The sequence below is a fragment of the Prionailurus bengalensis genome, chromosome C1 (assembly GCF_016509475.1).
Source record: "Prionailurus bengalensis isolate Pbe53 chromosome C1, Fcat_Pben_1.1_paternal_pri, whole genome shotgun sequence".
NCBI lineage: Eukaryota > Metazoa > Chordata > Mammalia > Carnivora > Felidae > Prionailurus > Prionailurus bengalensis.
The window spans coordinates 91,918,452-91,932,907 of record NC_057345.1 but is presented as its reverse complement, the minus strand read 5'-3'; the positions used below and the strand labels follow the sequence as shown (position 1 = coordinate 91,932,907).

The following is a 14,456-nucleotide window of genomic DNA, read 5'->3' as shown; positions in this document are numbered from 1 at the left end:
CCTGTAGGAGATTGTAGACCTTTGTGTTAGAGCTGCTGAGCTGTGAAGACCATACATTCCAGGAGACAGGGGAAAATGGATGGGAGGTCAATGTACCGCATGCACATTACAGCCTTATTTAGGTTTTCTTAGTCATTCACAAAATAGTTAATTCCACAAGCATTTATAAAGGCCAGAAATACAGTATGGTACTGTTCTTAAATTGCTAACATTTTAGCTCTTGAAGTCATATAGACCTGAGTTTAAATCTTATTCAGTAAATCAGGACACTATAGATGCTGGAGAGGATGTGGAGAAACAGGAACCCTCTTGCACTGCTGGTGGGAATTAAAACTGGTGCAGCTGTTCTGGAAAACAGTGTGGAGGTTCCTCAAAAAACTGAAAATAGATCTACCCTAGGACCCAGCAATAGCAATGCTAGAAATTTACCCAAGGGATATAGGAGTGCTAATGTATAGGGGCACTTGTACCCCAATGTTTATAGCAGCACTTTCAACAACAGCCAAATTATGGAAAGAGTCTAAATGTCCATTAACCGACAAATGGATAAAAATGTGGTTTATGCATATAACGGAATACTATTTGGCAATGAGAAAGAATGAAATCTGGCCATTTGTAGCATTGTGGATATAACTGGAGGGTATTATGATAAGTGAAATAAGTCAGGCAGAGAAAGACAGACACCATATGTTTTCACTCTTATGTGGATCCTGAGAAACTTAACAGAAGACCATGGAGGAGGGGAAGGGGGAAAAATGTTACAGAGAGGGAGGGAAGCAAACCATAAGAGACTCTTAAATACTGAGAACAAACTGATGGTTGATGGGGGGTGGGGGAGGGGAAAGTGGGTGACGGGCATTGAGGAGGGCACCTGTTGGGAGGAGCACTGGGTGTTGCATGGAAACCAATTTGAAAATAATTATATTTTTAAAAAGTAATAAATCTTGTTCTGTGACATATTTGCTGTGTGACCTTGGAAAAACTTACTTAGTGATCTTTGTGTGCCTGTGCTTTCTTATCTGTCAGATGGAGATAAAAATAGCACACACCCCATGAGGATTGTTATAAGAATTTAATGCAAGAAAGCACTTCACAAACTATAAAAGCCTGTGGTAAACTTAATAAATAGAAGCTACCATTATTATTATTACAATCTTGGTCATAGAAAGTCAACCAACTGTAAGTGTACATACGCTATCAAAAATCTAGAGCGAAAAGAGCAGTTAATTTTGCGTGGGAGAATCTAGGTAGGCTTCACTGAGGAGTTGACATTGAGGAGCAGTCTTGAAAAAGGAGAATTAAAATAGAAAGTGACAGAAAGGCAATTTGGAGAAAGGAATAAATTCAGTGTCCGGCATGTGGACTTTGAGATCTTCATAGACAGCTGGAAAAACCAGTGTGGATTCATTAGAGCAATTCTAGGCTGTAATTGGCTGATTACTATCAAACCAATAATACTAAGAGCTAAAACCACAGGAATATACAGGAATGGTAAGGAAAAAAAAAACTGTAGACTGAGAAGAAGCAGGGGTGGGGAGCTTGAAAATTGAAAGCAAGGGCAGATGGGGAGTCTCTGAAGGCAAAGAAATAACAAGCAGAAGTCTAGGAAGAGAAGTAGGAGAGACCAGGTTTAGAGAAGACTGACTTGTTTAAGCAGGTGTCAGAATGTGCATACCCCAGTGGAGAACAGAGGAAGTCATTAAACTTTAACCTGAGAAGCAATATAGTACAATGTGCAGTCCTTGGAGTCAAGATATATGTGGGTTCAAATCCTCCTGTTCATCCTGACTAGTCATGGAAACCTTAATACTTGTCCTCAGTAGTCTGCAAAATCCACGTCTGTAAAATGAAACTAACAGCATCTACCTTATAAGAATGTTGTGAGTTAAGAATGAGCTAATGCATGTAAAGCACTTAGGAAATTGTCTGGATAATGACACACACATGTGTACACCTGGGAAAATATAAATTGGTCAATGTGAATTTAATACTAGAGAAAATAACAGAACGATCATCAAATTATTTTCCATTACTCAGAGGAGACCTAGATATTGTGTAACAATTCAAGTTGGATTTCTGAACAAACAAATAATGTCAATGTCAGACCAATTTAATTTTCTTTCTTTGAAGAATATTAGACTGTGTAGGTAAGAAGAAAGTGAAAGATTGAATACAGTGGAACTAGATGGGCTTTCTGTCTGTCTTCATGACATTTCTATCACTAGGCTGTAGAAATTGTTTAGTGCAGCAGATCCCCCAAAGAGTGTTTTATAGAAAGTTATTAAATGTTCCATGAACAGTTAATTTTGGGAAACACAGGGTAAAATAGGTTACTTTACTATCGGATTCTCAAGTTTTTAATAAGGTAATATGAATATCTTAAGAGTCAGTACAGTTTATAGCATTTTCCAAACTTATTTGACCATGGAATTCATTAAAGGGTCATAGAACACACTTTGGTCATAGAACACAGAGGTGTGGATGGTATTGTACTATCTTTCTTACAGTTATAGTTCTTAAAAGTTAATTATTGAGTTTTTAGCATATATATGTAGAAAAATATTGTGTGTTATTCCACAGGGATCAGAAATTTAAAGATGTGCTACTTAATACTTTTATTAATGAGCTGGACAATAGCAATCAAGTGAATCATGATGAAGCATGAAGTTGGACAGAGTTGCCATCTACTTTGAAGACAGAAAAGAAATTAAAGGACGCTGAGAATACTATCAAAAATAGAATGAAGATCAATGGGGAGAAGATGCCTTACAGAGAAAACATAAGCTTTGTAGAAAAACAAGGAAAACATTCTGATATCTATATCTATATCTATATCTAGATTTTTTAGTATATCTAGATCTAGATCTAGATCTAGATCTAGATATATATTTGGCTTTAAAAGACAAAGAAGAAAACACACTGGTCTTGAATAAAAAACATGGTGAATAAAAATATAAGCACAAGAGTTATTACTTCTGCCTCTGCCAAGCCTATGGCAGTGAAAAGCATAGGGAAATGTGATGTGTCTCACAGATGGGGTGTGGCTCTATTTTAGAATTTAAAAATTCTATTCCACCCCTATTTAAATAGGGGTGGCTCTATTTTAGAATGTTGGGGATCTGTATTCTTCTCTCCTGGCTCTACATGCTCCTTACAAAAGTGGCCTTGGAGATGCTCCAGAATTCAGGACTTCCAAAGTCATAAAATTCCCAGCAAACTCCTGGTTTACAGTACCTCTGGGTGATGGGTTAATTGTCTGTGAATGGAAATCTTCTAATTTTCTAGTTTAATGAAGTTCTCTTAGTTCTTTTGCTAAGAGTGGACAGGAATTGACCTTCCTACTAAAAAATTACTCTGGGGGCACCTGCGTGGCTCAGTCAGTTAAGTGTCCAACTCTTGATTTCGGCTCAGGTCATGCATGATCTTGTGGTTCATGAGTTCGAGCCCTGCATCAGGCTCTGTGCTGACAGTGCAGAGCCTGCTTGGGATTCTCTCTGTCTCCCTCTCTCTCTGCCCTCCCCTTCTCTCACTCTCTATCTCTCAAAATAAATGAAAACTTAAAAAAAATTATCCTGGCTGCGGAGATTCTGCTAAATCAAGAGATTATCCAGGATGCATAGCCTTTCAAAGCCATTGAGAAGTTGACTTTGAGGGCTCAGAGATTGTAGCCACTCTTTTTTTACTTCTTAGGTTTTGTACTTTTGTATTAGGATATGACATATCCTAAGTGTTCCTCTTAAATAACTGACCTGTGATGCACCACCTAGAGTTGTGTGTGTGTGTGTGTGTGTGTGTGTGTGTGTGTGTGTCATGCACACAAAAGCATGTATGCATGCATGTATGTAAGAAAAAGCCGGTATGAATAAGAATCACAACAGTGCCAGAGTCTTGTGCTTGGCTGACATTTTCACACTAAAAAATTAGATGACTTCTAGGGCAAGCAACCCCACAAGAGACATGAAAATCCTATTATATGAAAAAGGATGATGATGTTAACCTGGAGAAGAAAAGAAACAGGGATCATATACTCTTTCACTACTTAAAGAGAAAAAAACCCACTGGAAATTAGGAGATAATACTGATATTAATGAATAAGTTTTATAACAATGAAACCTGTCCAACAATGAACAAGCATGCCTTATGAAAAAAATTCCAAAATCAAAATTATTTTTGAACACCTATTTGGTGACAGGTGTTATGCTGAACACATTACACGCAGTAGGCCATTCAATTCTCTCAAAATCCCTATGAGGTAAGAACTGTTATTATTTTCACATTACAGGTGGGAAACCAAGTGTTGGAGAGGTTAGTTTAACTTTTTCAAGGTCACACAGCTAGTGAATAGATAAACTGTATTTGATCCTGGAACCTGTGTACTAAACCACTGAATTGTTTATTTCCATCCTTGGACATTTTAAAGCACAGTCTGATGTATCAGAAATTTAATTTAAGGGGTTCTTTCCACTGTAAGGCTTTTCCATTGCAAGACTGAACCACTGCAGTCATCTCTAAAATCTTTCATTTAATTTTTGCATACTAAAGACTGAAAGAAACATTGACTTGGGCCCCCTTGGGCATTATGACCCCTGTAATCTTCCTACTGTAACAAAGATGGGGTCAAGTCTACAAGTATAGAAAAGGCCAGTTGAAGACTAAGGGATTGATAAGCAATAGAATCCACAAAGAAAATTGGAAGAGGTTGCATTCCTTTGGCCAGGGAGTAATTGGTGATCTTCTGCAATGTGCAAAAGATGATGGGTAAGTAAATCATGTCCATGGAGAATACAAGAAACCCATCACAGTGAGAAAGCTTGGCTAGCACAAGAAGCTCTTCCTAGTGAAAAGGCCTTGAAATAAACAAGACTTCGAAGCTCAGTTACAAGCAGAAGAAGTCATGTTAGAATAGCAACCAATGCCTTTAGTAGCAGCCCACTCCAGCTGCCTTTCTGGTAGCCTTGTCAAGTTGGTCAGCCCTGAGGATGAGCTAGAAGGCTGGCAGGTGTCTGTGAACTTTCCTCTGTTCCATCTTGTCCCACTAAAGAAGCAGCAGACACCAAAAATGAAATCCGAGCCACTTTCATTTTGGGAAACCTTTAAAGTAAATATGACAAGTGTGGTGATAGGGAACCTTGGTAGGCAGCCATAGGGTCTCGCAAACAAATAACCTTGTGATTCCTTCTGAATTCATGAGTCTATGGCCCTGAACAATTGAGGATGGCCAAAAGAGTCTCTGTTAATAAAATCACCTTGAAAAATCAACATTTCTGTTCAATAGAGTTTTATGTATTAATTTTAGGAGCTAGACTGTCAATTTTTCTTTAACACAGAAAGAAACTGAATACCCTTACAAATAGGGATTTTAAAAAATCTTTTGAAGAATTTTTTTTTTGCCTCATAGAAATTTTATCATAATTTCATGCCCCCTTACTTCATGGCTTGTTTCTCGCTTCATTACTCTTATATTTAACTTGATAAGGTCCTGGTTCCTGTGATACTAGTTTTTAGATTTTGGTTTCTCACAGCTGCTGCTTTGAAGTACCTGATAACATTCTTAGCCTTGCACAGAGTGAGTGGCTTTTCAAGCCCTCATTCTCCCACTGCTCACTGTCCTATTTCTGTTATTTCTCACTTACTAGGTATATTCTCAACCTCACCCCTCCTCTACTTTTGAAAGAGGGCAAACCTTTGGCTTTTACAGGTGGCTAATCGGTCCACCCATGGAATTGGGCAGTTTATTCTGAAAGTAATCATTTCTCTGCCTGAGCGTGTCAGAGTGTGTTTTCCTATGGATGTTCAGGGATTTTAGTGGGGCATACACATGAGTGGTAATGGGGCACCTGTTATGGTTCCTGTAAACACAGATAAGGCCAATGCTCTTTTCACATACACACAGACGTTCCTTAACTTAATGTAGCACCTGCAAGGCCTACAATCACACTCTGTGTCAAAAGGTGGCTTTTGCTAACAGGATCCATGCCAAGCATGACCTCAACTGCTGGAATTTGGAAAAAGCCAATTATTTCACTGGGCATAGCTAAGGCTATGGTAAGATCAGACAGGGAAGCATCTTCTGGACAAAGCATCTCTCAGGTTACCCAGTAGGGGAAATGGGATTACAAACATTTAGAGAATTTCTGAATTGTTTATGGTTAAAATTAAGTTACCATTGGGAGTTTTGAATGCTGTTGTTATTTTAACTGGAAATTAATTTGGTGGAGAAAAACAAACATTTCCTGTTTCATCCACTTAGCAAAATTTCTCCTGATTTCCTTCATTTCCCAACACATTTGATGTGAATGTTGGAAGACTGAATTGAACAGATGAGCCAAGTGTGAAAATGTGCTTACAAGTGGTAAAATAGGGACTAGAGCTTCAGCTGCATTTTGAAGAGGAATGGGACAACGGTAAGAATAAAAACAAAAAAAGCACAATCGCAAGTGAAATTGAGCAGAACTCTCAGCTCATCTCATCGTGCACAAAATATGGTGTTACAGAGCAATGCTACTCACAGGTATTTGCAGTGCCTTTGGGGATGGGGAGATAGGAGCCTGGACTCCAAGGCCGACCCTGATAATTCTTCTTGCATTTCCCACAGTCTGGACCTGTAGTGTTGTGCTCACATTCACAGGTCAATTTGCTGTTGTCATACACACACACAGTGGCGTGGAGATTACATTTGCACCTAAAGAGAGGAGAAACAAGAGTTCATTGTTAAGTCAAGTTGGTGATCACAGAGGCTTTACCCATCTATCTCCTGGGTGGTAGTTCTCACACCCTGCTGTGCTTGGATACCTACAAGCTCTTGGCAAAATATAGATTTGGAGGCCCTACCCTCAGAATCTTTTCAACAAGTGCCATTGGGGGAAGAGGTGGGGTTATGATACAGTCTGTATCCTCCCACACTTTGAGGAATCCCAATACCAGTCAGTCCGTTCAGTGGGGACCTGAATGTGAGGTAAGACAACTGTGCTAAAAAATCAAGGGCTTTCCAACAGGTATCAAACTACTTAGGGAGCAGTTTTCCTGTAATATTATCAAAACTATGACGATTTCATCTGGGTTGGAAGAACAATGTTATCTTCTGTTTTTCCTTAAACCAGAAAGGCAATCTTTCTTTGTTGAAAAGGAAATGTAACCATTAAGACAATTTGCTATTCAGACTATTTTATAGACCCAAGGAGGTCATAATAAGATATTCATATTCCGGGCTCAAAAATGACCTTACCCCAGATCCAAAGTTTTCCCACCAAGGCTTCTACCCAATCTGAGTAGTCCTTAGATTGCTCCTCACAGCAAATAAGACAATTACAAAGTTCTCTCAGGAATGGTTCAAATGACTCAGAAAAAAAATGCTTAGAGGTCTAGAAAACAAAAACCTATATGTGGCTGGGTTATTGCCTTTGGTGCCTATGAATAAAAGTGTGATCTATGAGAGGCCACAATGAAATATGCAGTTTCCACAAAAATGCATCCCCCTATCCAAAATCCTGGACTGTAAAATTGCAAAGGCCAACTGGATATTTGTTGAGGTAGCAGATTATAAATTGTAACTTCCCAAGCACAGGTCGCATCCTGTGGAAAAGTAAAACCTAGGTTGACAGGATGACCATGGCCAGAGGCCAGAATAGTGTATGCAGGATGCCATGCATCCACACAAAGGGGAGAGCTAGGACACCCAAGCTGAAGGATAAAGGGTCAAGGTATGTCAGAGTCAGAATCGGGAAAATGTAATTTGTGTGTGTGTGTGTGTGTGTGTGTGTGTGTGTGTGTGTGTGAATTTTTAAATGAGTCTGGCCTCTTCCAAGAAGTAGGACAAAAATATAGAAAGCCAAATTTCATAAAGACAAAGAAATATTGTTGTGCTTTACATTTGTTTTCCTTTGTGGAAAGTGTCATGAATTAGAAAAGGTAACAGTAGTCTTTCTTAGGTAGGAAAATAAGGTTCTTTAAGAACTGATGTGGGTTTCTATGTTGTCTGTACAGCAACATCCGAGGTTCTCCCTTGTGCACTGATGATCTGTTTGGTAGGCTGGCCCACACTTATGGCAAGGAAGCAAAGGAATGGCTAAGACCATTACTGAGAGCTGTTGGGTTCTCTTCTAACCAAAAGGTGTGGCCCCTAAAGCAATGCCCACCCTGCCCCCCTCCCTCAAACCTCCCTGGGTAAAGACCACACCTCAGCTTCCTCAGGGGTCTAGCACAATTCATAATACTTGTAGCTACACTCTGCCTTCTGTATACTTATAAATTGTAGTAAATTGAAAGGCTGCTGTTTAAACAATACCTCTTCAACTTAGATACATAAACAAAGCCTTTAAAATTAACATGTATGCAGTCTCATAAAAAGATAAGAGAAAAATAATTCGGTTAAGTGAAATAGTGTTTAATTATGAGCTAGGTCTTACAGCAATCTCCTCTATGCAGGGAGGGAGTCAATTGTGCCAAATTGTATATGGAAGGATCTTTATCCATCAACATTAGCACCTTTATTTATGGGTGTGTTTGTATATATGGAAGATGTTAGAAACCTAAGTGATAGAAGCACCAGCTTATACTGATTTAGCACCCTATCTGGTGTTAAAAATTCCAAATGGGGAAAAGAATAATGTGACCCCAAAGGATATGCTGGTTTCATGTAGGAAGACCAAGAATACAAGAAGTAATTGTAAGTTGGATTAAATGTCTTGTAACTGTTAATACCTTCATATACTTGTAGTCACTTTCTGTGTTACAGGCAATTTCCATTCTAAAGACCTTATATTTGCTGAGAAAATATTCTTTGAATAACAAAAGAAGGTGAAAGAGGAACGGATAAATGTTTAATCTTATTTCTCGCAGATTTCTTTCAATTAATGGTTCATCCTCACCTGTCCAAAAGCTAATCATTCAAAGGCTCAACTCAATTCAAACTCTTCCCAATCACCTATGCTACCAGTGTAGGCACCCTGAGCTCTATTCTTCTGATCCCCTTAAATGCTTCTGTGTATTTGGTTTTGTCAGTTGTTCCTTAAGGCTCTTTGAGCTTTTAAAATGTTGACTCATTGCACAAATCTCTCCCATCTTAAGCGGGGGTGGGGGGTGGGGGTGGGGTGGATATCTACCCTGTACTTCTTTTCTACCTTGTCTTCATTTCCAGCTACTTCTTTAACAATCTCCTCTCCCTTCTTGAGTTTCCTGTACTTGAATTTTCCACTTTCTCATCTCCCACTCACTCTCTTTCTCACCACCACAGCCTCTCTTGCCATGACCTCCTTGTTGAAAATCCAATGGATACTTCTCTTTACCTCATTTGACCACCCAGGGGTATTTGAATCTCTCCCTTTGATTGAGGTATTGACCACTCCCTTTCTCCTGATACTTTGTCCTCACTGGATTCTCAAGTGCATTTTCAGAACCTTCTTCTGTGTGTTCTTTTTATATGCTGTTCTTGGGGTTCTGGCTCAGAACCATCAGCCTAAGTGAGTCTTTTCGGACACTCTTACAAAAGGCCGTCCCTTCAATTTCCTCTGTGGTCCTTAACTACCTTTGGGTTACAGCAAACTTGCATTCTAAAACAAACTTCCATAATCTTCCCCACCCTGAAATAATAAGCACATGAAAGATAAGCTTTAACAATTGAAAACATTTTAGGAGATTCAGAGATTCTCTGTTACCCACAGAGATTGATAGAACCCTTCCCACCACTATTACTAGGTGAAGATTACCTGATTGACATATTGATAAATTCTGGATCTATCATGGATCTCTCTCCTGGGCATGTCAAACTCCACAGATTCTGAACTGAAGTCTGAGCCTCTCTTCCCCACTCACTCCTCCTTCTGAGATGTCTGTCTCAGTAAACTGCATCACCTTTGAGGCAGTTGGTTAAGAATGCCTCTCTTCCTTTCCTATCACATCTAAGTTGTCATTGCTCCATCTCTCACCAAATTCTGGGATTCCTTCCTCTTTGATAACTCTCAAATACACATGGTTCCAGCCACCCATTGCCACTGCCCTAGTTAAGCTTGTCATCATCTCTGATCTGTTTTATTACAATGGCTTCTCAACAGACCTTACTGCCTCCAGTTATGCTCCTCTCTAGCCCAGTCTCAACACAAGAGTCAAAATAATCCTTTACACAAAAATATTGGGGTCACTGTGGCTTAGAACCATTTAAAGACTTGTCACTATTCTCAGAATAGAGTCCAAACTCTGTCATGTGGCCTCCAAGTCCCTTTGAAGTTGGTGTCTTCTCCCTTCTCTAGATTCATCTGCACTGCCAGCAACACTAGTTAGTTTTTCAAACTTTGCCTTCAGGTAATCTTATAAGCTGTTCCTTCGGCTTGCAACATTCTGCTCTACCATTTCTATTCCTTTCATCTGCAAAATTCTTAGCATTCAGGTGTCAACTTGGAAATTTCCGTGTCTGGCTGCTAACTGACATTCAAAAAACATCTGCTGGTCAATTATCTGAGTGCTTCTCTGACCCACCAGAATACCTTTCCCATGTGCTCCTGGGACACTGGGTGAGGCCAGTCACATGATAAAGCCCACACTATCTCTGCCTTAGACATAGGCTGCATTCTCATAGTTTCTTCTTCTAGCATGTTTACTAGAGTAAACTCCTGGAGGCAGCAGTCATGTTTGCCTTATTTATTGCAACATCCCCAGCACATGTCAAGGTGCTTGGCACGTAGTAAGTACTTTAAAAAAAAAATATATATATATATATATATATTTGACAGATAAACAAATGATTGTTAAACAAGTAAACTCTCTGAAAGCAGGAACTTCATGGGTCTTTTCTACTATGTCTAGCACGGTAATGGACTAAAAACAGAATTAATAGGTATTGTAATAAATCAAAAAGTCCTTGACATGTGCTCAAAACTACCACATGCCCTTATCATTGGTTTACATAACTAACCTCATAATGGGCAAAGAGAACTCTATAAAACTGGTAAGACCTTGTAAACACTATTCAAACTCCAGGGAATTTGCCAAATGCTGGAAACCTAACACAAGAAAAAAAAAAAGCCCGAAAATAAATGCCTCAAAGACTCAGGAAAACAACACAGTTTAGAGGAGGAAGAACAAGACAAAACAAAAACAAAGCATTTGTGTAGCATAATTATTCTGGAATGTTCATCTTTTGGCTTCAACTTCTCATGGAAGAATGGCCACCTGCTTCAGGTTCAAGTTTGGCAATCTTGCTTGGGTTCTGGCAAAAACTGGAACTTGTCTAGTATTCATTCTGCTGACCTAGCCTAGCTTCTGGACTGTGTTTCCTCCATCCTGGTGATGACTGTTATACCTGGACAGCACAGGTGAAAGTGGACATTGAGGTACCACAACACTGGCTGGTATTTGAAAATGATTCTCTTTCCTTCCCTACAGTTTGGTTGATTCGCATCAGCCCATTCCAACCAGCCACTAGGATTCTTTATTTAGAGCCCCTGCCAGAGTATCTTTTCCTCCAGCAGAAAAAAAAAAGAAGAAATGGATGTCACAATGCCAGGAAATTGCTCTCAATTCCTGGGAATATGACCTCCAGCCTTGTGATGGGATGGAGGTCAGATTTCCAGGGCAACCACTTGTCTCTGACAGATTCATTATCTATTTCCATGGTCATCCAGCTCCCACGTCTACCATTACATTGGGCAGGGAAGGAGCTGTACAAATGGAGACCTAACAGGCTTTGCTAACAGTGAAATATCTGATGTTCTGGAGAGCTAAAACCTATTCACTGATTCTGTTTACACACATAGAACTCACACCAAGACACTCTAGATGGAATTGACTTGCTTGTACCTCAAAGATCCACTTGTGCATAAGTGACAAACTACATACACTGTCAAATAAAGGCATTGCTAAGACAGACTTACAAAAAAAGCGAGCTCTGTTCTTTGATACGAGTGATGAAAACCAGTGTATTCTTGCTTTCAACCAGGTCTGCACTTCCTGTATTTTAGTGACCAGCTGTCATGAGTCAATTTAATCCTGCTTATAAAAAGGCTCCAACATTTAGATGTGTGCCACCTGCCAGTAGGTACGAAAAACCCATACAGTCTGCCTGTTTTTTTTTTCAAGATAATTTAATATATTTATTCTGGGAAACATGTTATCCACCAGAATTTCCTGTGAGTTAGAGATCTATATATATAATCTATCACTAGTGTTTCAAATAGAGGCACCAAGACACAGAAGTTTGAAACTGGCCCTTTCTGAAGCAAAACAGGAAGGAAAGCCAGGCTTGCTGCTTTGCAGGTCAGGGATTTGACTACTTTTGTGCCAGAGGCGGTTCACCATGAAGCGAATGAGGTTTAGCATCACGGCCTTTTCAGGGCCTTAAGGAGGACCCTAGCAATGCTCTCATGTGGTCATGTGCTTTTGTATAATTTTCACAAATAAGATATTTTTGCATTTTTTAAGTAGTGAAGGCTTTCCCTTAATGAAAGCACCCTTCCACTCCCAAAGGGTGTAAATTTTGGGCACAACAAAACCTGGCTCAGTCTCTGGTTGCACCCTCTGGCTTGGATTGGCAGCAGCCACAAATGCTTCTAGAAAATGAGTTCGCACAAACACTGGAGCTTTGAGGATGTCTTTTTCAAAAGGTGATAAATTACAAAATGCCTTTTACATATTTTTTCTGCCTCTGCAGCCCCTTGACCTTTCTCTTTTCACTTTGACACATGAATTGTTGGTTTCCACCTCAACAGATTATTTGAAATAGGAGACCCGCAGCAACATAATTTAGAAATTATGAGTTATTGATTATTAAGTCAGATACCCTGGGTTCAAATCCCACCTTTGCCACTTGTGAGGCCATTGGATAAATGACTTCACAAACACACACGTAAACAGAACGTGTGGAATACTTCCAAGTAGCGGGAACGGTGCTAAGCATTTTTTTTGTATAGTTCACACGGACCTCACAATAATACTGCGGGATTGGCATTAATTATAGATGATGTATTTGCATATTGACCAGCTAAGAAACCAAACCCATCTCTCTAGCTAGAATGAGACGGAACAGAGATTTAGACTGTGGGCAGCCGGCCTCCACAACTCTGCTCTTACCACCAAAAGTGGAAGGCTGTCTAAGTATGGCTAGGTCTCAGCTGCCTCGTCTGTAAAACAGACACAATAAATGGATGTGTTTCAAAGAATGGTTTTAGGTATTGAATAGATAATGTACGCGTGCCTTTAGGATAATGTCTGACACAAAATTCTTAATAAATGTTATTACTTCTATAGTCACTACTGCTACTACCACGACTGAAATGGGCTTATTCATTCTGTAAGACTTAATAACATATTCTTGGGTAGCACCATGAGAGGGCCCATGGGATTCAAAACCAGAAGATGACGAAGAGTCCTAATGTCCAAGAACATACAATTTTTGAGTAAATAAGATGAAATACACATAGACTACAAACCTTCAAGAGGGCAATACCAAGAATGCCAGGGACCATGGGAACAAGCCCCAGGTGAAAAACATTATATACCTGGGGCATTTCATGTTGATTATTATTGCTAAGCTGCTTCTCTTACAGTGAAGAACTGGGATGCAGACTAGTATACAAGGCTGACTTAAAAACAACAGCCATAGCTATGTCCTATTGGCACAGAAACAAACAGGCGCCACAAGCCTGAAAGACCCCAGCTCCAAAAGACACCAATAAACTGTCTTAGTTGCTTGCCAAAATCAACCAATCAGGACAAGGCACTTTTCTATCCTTTATTAGCATAATGGACCTGGCAACTTTCAGGGGACTTTATATAAGCAGGGCCTCCCCTTTGTTTGGAGAAGCCAGCCTAACTCCTGTGTGTTGGTGATGTGTCTCCTTCCAGCTAGAGCTATAGCCCAATAGAGCCTCGCCTGTGCCTTGGTCTGGCCTCATTTCTACCGTTGTGGGGCCGAAGATCTGGACTCCAGTAACAATGCTTGATCTAATCATGACAATACAGGAAAGTAGGGTAGTAACACTCACTTGTCCCCCCACTGATAATGCTGTATTTGCACAAAACAGAGGGACAGCCCCTAATGCTGAAGGCGGGTAGAAGAAAAAAAACAACACTTAACCACGTCCTAATATAGATCTGGAACTGTGATAGATGCCTTATGTATGTTATTTCACCTCATCCTCATTACCACTGGGAGAAGGAAGTATAAGTATCTGTAATTTACAGATGTGGAAAGTGTGGTGAAGAGCAGTTAAGTGATTTGCTCAAAGAAGCACTTCTGGTAAGTGGTAGTCAAGAGTCAATTCCAAAGGCCAGGTTTGAGCTAGGACATCAGTCTATTTGAGGCAGAAGAAAGCAAATTGGTTTGTAGAAGGAGAATTAGACTCATGGTTCCCAGCAGCGATATTAATACTTCTACTAACACTTGCTACCTAAATTGAGGTCCCTGGATCAGCAGTTTCAGGATCACCTGAGGGCTTGTTAAAAATCTCAGGCTTTTCCCAGACTTG

At 39.8% G+C, this 14,456-nt stretch overlaps 1 protein-coding gene across 5 annotated transcripts in view; it reads right to left on the bottom strand.

Annotated features, from left to right (window-relative positions):
• The window catches only part of NTNG1 (netrin G1), a 339,296-nt gene that overhangs the window by 82,340 nt on the left and 242,500 nt on the right, over nucleotides 1–14,456 (bottom strand). For all 5 annotated transcript variants that reach the window (XM_043575715.1, XM_043575711.1, XM_043575713.1 and 2 more), the window contains exon 4: nucleotides 6,510–6,682. In XM_043575715.1, coding sequence (XP_043431650.1) covers nucleotides 6,510–6,682 — 173 coding nt within the window. The remainder of the gene's footprint in view (nucleotides 1–6,509; nucleotides 6,683–14,456) is intronic.